Source organism: Colobus angolensis, unplaced genomic scaffold (genome assembly GCF_000951035.1).
Source record: "Colobus angolensis palliatus isolate OR3802 unplaced genomic scaffold, Cang.pa_1.0 Scaffold25, whole genome shotgun sequence".
In the NCBI taxonomy this organism is placed as follows: Eukaryota; Metazoa; Chordata; class Mammalia; order Primates; family Cercopithecidae; genus Colobus; species Colobus angolensis.
In genome coordinates, this window is record NW_012115710.1 from 863,857 (window position 1) to 874,950 (window position 11,094).

General features: G+C 50.0%; 1 protein-coding gene across 4 annotated transcripts in view; it reads left to right on the forward strand.

Annotated features, from left to right (window-relative positions):
* Window positions 1–2,587: 2,587 nt before the first annotated feature.
* The window catches only part of ZNF160 (zinc finger protein 160), a 36,666-nt gene continuing 28,159 nt past the window's right edge, over window positions 2,588–11,094 (forward strand). For 2 of the 4 annotated variants that reach the window (XM_011946180.1, XM_011946178.1), the window contains exon 1: window positions 2,646–2,815. Coding sequence is in view for 1 of the 4 variants with exons in the window: in XM_011946177.1 (XP_011801567.1) it covers window positions 2,762–2,815 (54 nt within the window). In the remaining 3 variants the exon portion in view is untranslated. Of the gene's footprint in view, window positions 2,816–11,094 lie in introns of all 4 variants that reach the window. The other 2 variants (XM_011946179.1, XM_011946177.1) reach the window with 2 other exon arrangements.

The following is an 11,094-nucleotide window of genomic DNA, read 5'->3' on the forward strand; positions in this document are numbered from 1 at the left end:
TGATCCGCCCGTCTCGGCCTCCCAAAGTGCTGGGATTACAGGCTTGAGCCACCGCGCCCGGCCAATTTTTGTATTTTTAGTAGAGACGCGGTTTGGCCATGTTGGCCAGGCTGGTCTCGAACTCCTGACCTCATATCCGCTCGCCTCGGCCTCCCAAAGTGCAGGGATTGCAGGCATGAGCACCATGCCCAGCCCTCTGAATCATTATTTGTCAGTGTAATTTGGAACAATTTTTCCTTAACAACACCCCTCCCAAGAGTAGGCTTTTTTTTTTTTTTTTGGAAAGAGAGGTTCTCACTCTGTTGCCCAGACTGGAGAGCAGTGTCAGGATCATAGCTGACGGCAGCCTCGAACTCCTGGGCTCAAGCAATCTTCCTGAGTAGCTGGGACTATAGGTGTGTGCCACCATGCCCAGCTAATTTTTAAAAATTTTCTGTAGAGATGGGAGTCTTGCTATGTGGCCCAAACTGGTCTTGAACTCCATGATGAGCCAGGCTCACACCTGAAATCCCAACACTTGGGGAGGTCGAGTCAGGAAGATCAGTTGAGGCTAGAAGTTCAAGACCTGCCTGGGTAACATAGTGAGAATCCACCTCTGTAAAAAGTAAAAAAATTAGTAAAGTGTGGTGGTGCAAACCCATAGTCCCAGCTACTTGGGAGGCTGAGGTAGGAGGATCACTTGATTCCAGAGTTGAAGGCTGCAGTGAGCTATGGTCTTGATACTGCACTCCAGCCTGGGCAACACAGCAAGATGCTGTCTCAAAAAATAGACCGGGCACAGTGGCTCACGCCTGTAATCCCAGCACTTTGGGAGGCCAAGGTGTGGGGGATCCCTCAAGTTCAGGAGTTCAAGGCTAGCCTGAGCAACATGGCAAAACCCCATCTCTACAAAAAGTACAAAAATTAACTAGGCGTGGTGACGTGTGCCTGTAGTCTCAGCTACTGGGGAGATTGAGGTGGGAGGACTGCCTGAGCCTGGTAGATGAGCCTTGCAGTGAACAGAGATGATGCCATTGCACTCCAGTCTGGGTGAGTGCACTGTACTCACCCAGAGTTGGACAGAGCAAGACTCTCTCCAATAAATACATAACATAACATAACATAACATAGCATAACATAACATTTCCCTGAATAACTGTAGTCATGCCAAATGCTCATCCACAGCTCCATAACTTGTGCTTGTGCTTTCTAGCCTTGTTTACTCCTCCATATATGAAAAAAAAAAAAATGCTTGTTAGTTTGTGTCTCTTGGACATTTTCAGATCTTGTAATTGGAACATTCTCTCTATTGCAATAGTCCTTTTGAATAAAATCTTTCCTTCTCTAAGTCTGAATTTGTCATTTACAGTGGTAAATGTCTTAATTGTTCTGAGATAAATTATGTATATTATCTTTTTGTGGCAAAAGGCTTAATATATATTCAGTAGGTGAAAGTGGTTCCTGGGGCCAGGCATGGTGGCTTACGCCTGTAATCCTAGCACTTTGGGAGGCTGAGGCGGGTGGATCACTTGAGGTCAGGAGTTCGAGACCAGCCTGAGCAACGTGGTGAAACTTCATCTCCACTAAAGGACGTGGTGGCGGGCGCCTGTAATCCCAGCTACTCGGGAGGCTGAGGCAGGAGAACTGCTTGAACCCGGGAGGCCGAGGTTGCAGTGAGCGGAGAGCATGCCACTGTACTCCATCCTGGGCGAGAGCGTGCGACTCTGGCTCAAAAAAAAAAAAAATGTATAGGCATTTGAGGTTGTCATCTTGTACGGAATAGAATAGTAAGTATTAAAAAAGGGCAAAACAGGGGAGGGGGGAGGGATTGCATTGGGAGTTATACCTGATATAAATGACGAATTGATGGGTGCTGACGAGTTGATGGGTGCAGCACACCAACATGGCACAAGTATACATATGTAACAAACCTGCACGTTATGCACATGTACCCTAGAACTTAAAGTATAATAATAAAAATAATAATAATAAAAAAGAGATGTGACAACGAAAAAAAAGGGCAAAACAATTTATTATATATTTTAAAAGTTATTGCTAATTTCAGGGTTTTTAAATTACTTAATTTTAATCGCAGAAACTTTCCAGGATGCCATCACCGCTCCGTGTCGACCCACATTCCCAGACTCTTGGGCTGCTTCAGCGTCAATGACATTACTGGGTACACGCGCTAGCAAAAAATGGTTTCAACATAAACCGTTTCCATTCTAAGAGGAAAGCAGTTTGGTTTCCAAAATGACCTACACAACTGTGCCTTTAACTTGAAACCTTTTGAAACACCTATGCCGTTCCACATGACACTATAGACTAAAGGCTCTGGGCGCTGGGCGCTGGGCAGTGGGCGTCACACGAAACCGCAGACCCTAGCGTGTCCCGGCCCGGCCCGCCCCGCCTCTCCCCCGAGACCCTTCCTGGCGGTCCCTCCCCGCGGTTCCTCCCCGCCTTTCCCCGGCGGCTCCTCCCCGGCCCGCCCCCGGGTCCCTCCCACTCAGCCACTCCCCGCCCATCCCCGGGGGCTCCTCCTAGTTCCTTCCCTGGGGTCCCTGCCCCGGGACCCCTGCCCCAGCCCGGCTCTCTCAACGCCCCGCCCTTTTCCGGTTCCGCCCACCTCGGACCCCGCCCCAGGCCACTGGGTCGCTTCCCTCCGCGCAGTTGCCCCCAGACCCGGAAGTGGATCGTGCGGAGCAAGCATCACACCATGGCGTATGAGTGTTCCTCTGTGTAGAGTCAACCTGCGCCTCGCCGTGCCCCGTTCGCACACCCGATGCCCGGGGGTTCCTACGGACTTAAAATCTCCGCACCGCACCCTCCACCTCAGGTAAATAGGCCTTGCGGTGTGGGCCCGGAGACGCTTCCTTTTGGGTTAAAGTCGCCCTGAGACTGGTCCCTGCCCCCGGTCTTTCTGCCTTGGGCCAAGTAAACATGGCCTTTCCCGGTTTTTTAAACGTTTAAGCAGGATTTTCCTGCTTAAAATCCTTTATTGACGCCTCCTCCCGCCCCGCATCGCTTAAAGTCCTCACTGCCTGCCCTGGGCGCCTCCCAGCCTCGCCCTCGTCGGCCCCTGGAGCGCAGCGCCGCAGCCCCAGGCCCGGGGAGGCCGCGCCTCTGCTTGATCCTGGAATCCTGCAGATCCCACCCCTGTCCTAAGGCGTCGTCGCCCCCCACCTCCCTCCTCCTGGTGCCGGGCCCTGCTGCTCCCCAGGCCTCCCCTTCGCAGTCACCGCTTCCCTTGAGCCCTTGTTGGGGAGGTGCCCGGGGCCTGTCCTGTGATACCCCGTGTTCTTGCCTGCCCAGCTCCACCCCCTGGAAAATGTACTCCTCCGACATGCAGACATCTTACTCCAAACCCTCCCGTGAATGTGTGGCCCAAGGGAATCAGGAGAAAGAGAGACAAAGAGCGACTGAGAGGAGATGGAAAAACCAAGAAAGAGAAAAAGACAAATAAGGGAGACCCATAAACAGATGGCAAAGTGGAGGATGGGTGAGGGATTTGCAAAGAGACAGAGTGAAAGAAGCAGTCAAGAAAGTAGCAGGGGCAGAAAAGCAATTGGCCAAATGTAGAGAAAAGCTCGATGTCTAGAGATGAAGGACCACAAGATAAGGAGACGGACAGCAAAGAAGGAGCCTCCTCAGACAGAGAGTGAGGGAGAGGCGAAGAGATTTGGAGACAGGGCAGACAGAGCAGCGTGGTGCTGGGACAGCAGGAGGGGACAGCCAGTGACAAGGCGGGCAGAGGGAGGACTACAACACGGGGAGGCCTCGGTCTGGGAATGCCAGGTAGCGAGGATAAGCGGGTATAACAGGAAAGAAGAAATTTAACGGGGAGAGCAGAGGAGGCGCAGAGATGGGGTAAGAAAGAGGCAGAAATAGTTGGAGACTGGGACAATGAAAAGATTGGAAAGAAAGCGCCACAAGAGGTGAAACAAATTGCAAGAATGGAGTAGAACAGATATAAAGGGGGAAAACAAAGAAGGGAGAAACAGCACAAGAAAAAAGAGCCACAAAATCAGCAGAATCCTAGGGGGCAAATAAAAGGGGGAAAAGAAGGACTGGAGAGACAGGGTGAAAGTGAGAGGTACAAAATGAGGGGAGAGGAACACATAGTTACAAAGAGGGGCGCCCTGGGGCCAGATGAGAGGTGAGTTGAGATTGAATATGACAATTTGATTTCTCTGTTTATAATGTATTACATTTAAATTGTAACCTTACTGTTTAAATTCTGCATGTAGGGATGAGAATTACGAAGCTCTGTAAAAGGCTTGTGCATTTTATAATTATGGCGTCAGAGGCTAGCTTTCATTTGCCCATGCTGTGCAGCCACTGGGCGGTGACTTGCCTCATTCAGTTGTGGGTCTCCCTATTCCTGTTTCCTAGGATGGGGTAGGGTGTGGGGCAGTGAAGAGGGGCAAGGCGTGACTGACTGTGTCACTGCCTGGTGCCTTGTATTTACCTTTCATCTCACAGTTCATGTTGAAGGGTGAGATAAAGCTTATCTAATTCAGTCTCTTTTTTCTATACGTAATTGTTGCTGAAGTAAGCTTTTGTGGAATCCTATATCGGCTCATGTCATTCTTTTCTAAATGTGATATATTTTCAATTTTTTCCCTTTGTAGAATTCCATATATAGTTAAATAATATATACATATTAAATAATATATATATATATACAAAATGGTTTCCATTCGAAGTTAATTGTGTTGAGTTCAGATTGAGGTCTGCACGCTTTCTACTCTTTATCACATATTGGAAATACTCTTTGGTAGTCAGTAGGTAATTTTATTCATATTTATTTATTTATTTATTTTTGAGACAGAGTCTCACTCTGTCACGCGGGCTGGAGGGCAGTGGCGTGATCTCAGCTCACTGCAACCTCAAAGTTCTGGGATTACAGGCGTGAGCCACCGCGCCTGACCCTTATTTATTCATTTATTTCGAGATGGAGTCTTACTCTGTTGCCCAGGCTGGAGTGCACTGGTGTGATCTTGGCTCACTGCCACCTCCACCTCCCAGGTTCAAGCAATTCTCCTGCCTCAGCCTCCCAAGTAGCTGGGATTACAGGCACCTGCCACCACACCTGGCTGATTTTTGTATTTTTAGTAGAGATAGGGTTTCATTATATTGGCCAGGCTGGTCTCGAACTCCTAATCTCAAGTGATCCCTCCCAAAGTGCTGGGATTACAGGCGTGAGCCACTGCACCGGCCATCAGTAGGAATTTTAGATGGTGTCAATGTGTGTTTGGTAAAGATATCAATGACACTTTTTTTTTTTTTAACCTTAACATGAGAACCTAGACTAATTTGTTTTTTTTTTTTTTTTTTTTTTTTTGTGTGAGACGGAGTCTTGCTCCATCGCCATTTTTTGTATTTTTAGCAGGGACAGGATTTCACCATGTTAGCCAGGATGGTCTCAATCTCCTGACCTCGTGATCCACCCGCCTCAGCCTCCCAAAGTGCTGGGATTACAGGCGTGAGCCACTGTGCCCGGCCAACTAATTTGTTACTAGTCCGTTTTCTTCCCTTATGTCATCTGTTAAAATAGTGACCTGTGAACTGCTAAGTGGATGTCCCCCTCAAGTCCCTTTTGTCAGTTCTATTTTCTGTAAATGTGGAAGGATGGGCCGGATTGACTCAAAACCTTATTCCAGCAGAACTTATGTGTTCGTGAAAAAATTTGCTGAGAGAATTCATTTCTACAGCTGACAGTCTTTCACTGTTGTCACCACCAATAGCCATGTTTTCACAGTTCTGCGTTTCCTAAGTATGTTGTGTGTTTCTGGAAAAGAGGAATTAAATGTTTGGGATCAGCGTGATAAAGCCGTGAAAGAGAAGTTTCTTTTGCCCAGGTATATGAAAGAAGATCCTGGAATTTTCCAGGGGAGGTGTGAGAAAGTCTAGTGTTACCCATTGGCCCTTCGAGGCTGTCGTAGAGTCAGATACATCTTCTAATTCAACTTCGATGACTTGGTGAAACATCTCCCCCTCTAGCCCTCAGTAAACCCACCTGCAACGTGAAGGTGAGAGACTCAGTCAATATACCTCAGTCTGAGCGACACGGACCCCCTTAATGTTTGACAAAATTGGGTGTCCATCTGTGTTTTGCAGTTCTTCTAGGAAGTGGGGAGTGCCCACTGCAATTAAAAATTTAAATGGGACTCAGTCCTTTAAAATTTAAAACAAAACAAAACTAAAACCACAAGGATGGAAGCCAGGGCATAGACTCAGAGTCAGACCATCTTCAGAGGCCTTTCTCTGCATTAGAGTTATGGCTAAATCTAAAACAGTCATGTCCGTCCCTGGCAGGGAACCCTCCACCGGCTTCCCGTGTTCCCCAGGACAAAAGCCCAACTCCTCACTGTGGCTCCACAGCCCTGTGTCCACGGCCCCTGCCAGTGTCCAGCCTCTTCCTGGGAGCTTGCCCTCATCTCCTGACTCCCTCTGCCCTGGTCACGTTTGCTTTTCTCTTTTCCCAAACATCAAAACCCTTCCTGTCTCAGTCTTTGCCCCTCCTCTTACCCTATGTCCCCAGATCATCACAGCTCTGTCCCTTTTTTCTCCTTCGGGTCTAGCCTCAGAGCTGTCTCCTGCCCCCTTGCACCCCCATCTGAAGTTTTCTCCGCATCACTGTCTATCACATTACTCAGGTTTCACTGTCTCCGCATCCATCACCACGTCGGACGCTTTTCTGCGTGGATTATTTTGAGTTTTTTGTGTCTCCCTCCGTTGGAGGACGCAGTCTCCATCTTGGCCACAGGACAACTCTGGCACCTTCTCCGGGGCTGTGATTCAGATGCTGGGGCTGGGGTCGGGCTGAGGAGTCCTCAGGGAAGACCGAAAGGATAGGGCGGGTAGTGAGGACGGTCCCATATTCTGGAAATTTCATCTGTAATTGGTCTAAACCTCCTGTGGCTATTTATTCCAGTCTATATAAGAGCAGAAGGCATGGCCGGGCGCGATGGCTCACGCCTGTAATCCCAGCACTTTGAGAAGCTGAGCTGGGCGGATCACTAGGTCAAGAGATCGAGACCGTCCTGGCTAACACAGTGAAACCCTGTCTCTAGTAAAAATACAAAAACTTAGCCCGGCATGGTGGCGGATGCCTGCAGTCCCAGCTGCTCGGGAGGCTGAGGCAGGAGAATGGCGTGAACCCGGGAGGCGGAGCTTGCAGTGAGCCGAGGTCGTGCTACTGCACTCCAGCCTGGGCGACAGAGCAAGACTCCATCTCAAAAAAAAAGGAAAAAGAGCAGAAGGCCTCATGGAGGCCTGAAAAGCCCCGCAGACCCTGTGTCCTCAGCCAGTGCTGAGGCGTCCCCACTGCCTTACTCCAGCTGCTGGGTCTCCCACACTGCACATCACCAGGGCCCAGTGGCCATCCTGGGCAGGGGCTTTGCCTTCCAGCAGTGATGTCCTCAGAGTCAGGGGTCCTGGATTCCCTTCAGGAAGGGCAGCGAGAAGTTCAGAAGCTAAATGGGCCATGAAGAAGGCACTCCCTAAACAGCAGGGGGATTTTGCAGGTGACTGTGAGTAGAGAGACAACGGGACAATGGCAGCCTCCCTCATGAGATCTGGGGCCTCTCTTTTTCTTGGACATCCTCTATCAGCTCAGTCCAGCCAATCTTCACCTGCCTTTAAACTGGACTCCATGGTGTCCCCAAATCGCTGGCAACTCCTTCCAGCAGGGCCAACTTCTAGAATCTACACTCGAGGCCCACTGTCCTGCAAATAGCAGTTGGTGTCCATTCCTGCCACATCGCTTGTGTGCAGAGGCCTTTCGATCCAGTGTGCTCCTCAGGCTGGAAGAGAAGTAGAAAAATAGGGCAAGTGAAGAAGTACTTCGAGGTGTCAAGTGAGGCATAGAAGCAAGGCTGAGCCTCTGGAGGAGCTGGATGAATGCTGCACGCACCCGGCCCATGCGTGGCTGCGGGCACACGGGGTGTGTGGCACACTTGGAAAGAAGTCTTAGGTCTGGCTAAGTGGATTTTGGGGTAGTTGTGGGGCTGCAGGATCATTTTGTAATGCCCTGATGTCTCAGCTCAGGTTACCTGGGGAACAGATGCTGACACAGAGATTTGCACACAGGAGTTTAATTGGGAAACTCATCACAGTGAAGAGGACTGAAGGCAGTGGAATCATGCAGAGAAACATCCTGAAGTGTACTTAGAACCAAGGCCTAAGCTGAGCTCGTAGGGAGCTTCAGCAGCAGGAGGATGGGTACCTTGGCCTGAGGGTGTGGATCCCAGAGCTGCTCCACAGCATAGCTCCACAGGGTGATTTCTGCGGAGGCTTTGGGAAGTGCGGAAACCCTCCTGAAACCCATAGAGGAAAGACAGGAGGAATCTCAGATTATCATCTGGGTTGCCTTTGGCATTCGGGGTATTTTCAGTTGCCGGTCAATAGGCTTTCAGTTGTGTTTCTGAGGATGAAAAGATCATTTGGAGTGTTTCTTTGTATGGTGCTGGGGTCTAATTGGGGCAGTGCATCATGAGAGACATCTCTGTTTTATTGGTAGGTTTTAGTGGTATTTCCATGTGGGGTGGAGTCACTGTGAGTAGAAATACGTTGTCCTGGGTCAGCGAGTCCCTGGGGTGTTTGTGTATATTATTCCATGAGTTTCTGGGGTTTGTGAGATTTCATAACAGAGCTTCTGGATCTTTATGAAGTATCTGGGGAATGTGGGATCTTTATGAAGTATATGAGGGGTGTGGAAGTTTATAAGCATGTCTGGGTCCAGAGGGCAACACAGGGCCTTAGAATCAGGCGCAGATGGCTTTCATTAGGGAGGGTTTGTTGTGGGGGCGTCTATGGGTGCGACTCAAGAGGGCGTGGTTGTCAGAGTCCCAGAGCAGGGGAAAGATTTCTCCAAGAATCAGGGCGAAGCAGCACACTGAGCTGCAGCCCACAGGCTTCCACTGGGACTGTCCTTGGGAAGATAAAGCTGCCACATTCTTGCTGCCAGGCCAGTGGCCTCTCCCTGTTTATTCCAAGATCACAGAGTCACAGGGCAGCTGGGGACCTGAGGGGCAAGGTCCTTGAGACCGGCTGTGGAACACGGCTCTTTCTCCAGTGCAGAGGGGCCACGGGGCCCTGGGAAGGGAGTTGGGGGATTACAGCCCTGGTTATGGCAGGGAGACTCAGGAACCGGAGGGAGGAAGAGCTGTGTTCATCCCCACAGGGTGCCCCTCTGCTCAGGAATTTGTGCAATAGAATGGGGTGAGCTAATGGGGTCACATTGAGGGAAAGGAGTCTTTCCGTCCGCCCAACACACATCTCACCCTCTGCACACACTTCTCCCTTTCCCCATTGTCCTAAGACGGGAAACTGTTTCCCCAGGCGGGTGATTGAGGAAGAGGAGGGGTTGGTCTGTTTGTGTCTCTCCTTTCTCCCCTCCCTCAAGTCTTCTGCCTGCCTTTCTGCTGCTCCGTTCTGCTCCGTTCAGACTCTCACTTCCTGCATGTCTACAGTCAGTTTGTCCCACACAGGACGCAAGGATTTGGGTCTGAATAATACTCAAGCCAACATCATTGGCAAGTGAGAAATCTTAGACCCCAGGACCTTTTTTCTGTGTAGGGGTCTGGGTACAGAGAGGTCTCTCTTCTTTTTGCAGAGTTTAGGGTCTTTTATTGGCCAAGTGGGTCTGCTCAGCCTCAGACAACGATCCCATAGTCAGCCAGATGTGTTTCGGGGTGAACTTACGCTTGCCCTTCCACCTGTTGGGCAAGCAGAGTGTCTCCATGAAGGCTCTGCTTGGCTCTGCCCCTCAGCTGGTCCTGCTCAGCTCTCTTCTCACAATAAAGACCACCCCAAGGACAAACAAGTCCCCTGCATACATCAGTCTCCCAATGTGAAGGCCATAAAAATGGCCTAATATTTCATTCATTCATTCATTCATTTTGAGATGGAGTCTTGTTCTGTTTCCCAGGCTGGAGTGCAGTGGTGCAATGTCAGCTGACTGCAACCTCTGTCTCCCAGGTTCAAGCAATTCTCCTGCCTCAGCCTCCCGAGTAGCTGGGTCTACAGACATGAGCCACCACTCCCGGGTCATTTTTTTGTATTTTTAGTAGAGACGGAGTTTCACCATATTGGTCAGGCTGGTCTTGAACTCCTGACTTCATATGATCTGCCCACCTCAGCATCCCAAAGTGCTGGGATTACAAGCATAAGTCACTGCGCCTGGCCATATGTCATTTATTTTTAATTATTTACTTATTTATTTAATTTTTACTACACTCCCATTTTAGCAATACTAATATTTCATTTAATGTTGCTATTATTATTTACTGTTATTGAGACAGTGGCTTTGTCTGTGTTAGACACTGATCTCATGTAACGGGATTCTTTTATAATTGTGCTTAGGATTCCACAGGAGACGAGTGAATAAACGACTGAACAGGGTGCATAAACAGACAATTTATATATTCATTAGATTAAGGCATTTTGTATTCCTCATCCGTTATGCAAAGCAAAGACTAGACACTGGAGTATTCCTCATCCGTTATGCAAAGCAAAGACTAGACACTGGAGTTATCTCTCATGAGAACAAACCAGCAGACAGCTGGGAAGCACACCAGCCACCAACTGGGAGTATTAAAAAGAGCAGTCCAGTCTCCAAATCAAGCAGAGGGTTCAAATCATAGAAAAGTTGCAGAGCCACCGGGTCTCAGAGTTTCCCACGGGAACCCTGGGACTCGCTACCAATCCCATGGTCGCACCTGGAGATTTTAACGTCTGGTGGGATGGTGGATTCCGAGTGTGGCTGGACGGGGCTGGAGTGCCCTGAAAGGGCAGGTGAGAAAACTGGAAACGGATTCTGGGTGGGGCTGTGGCCAACGAGAGGCGGGTCTTGGATAGTGGTGAGAGGCCAGGTAGGGAGGGTGAGGTGGGGTCTGGGCAATGGGAAAGGGGTGGAAGAGGGTCGAGTGCGATGGTGGAAATGCTGTGGGGCGGGGCCTGGGCAGTGGGGAGGAGGCTGGGTGGGAGGGTGGAAGCCGCCGTGGGGGCGGGGCCTGGGCATGGGGAAGGGGTGAGGTGGGAAGGGTAGAAGCCACTGTGGGGGCGGGACCTGGACAGTGGCAAGGGAGCAGGGTGGGCAGGGTGGAAGAG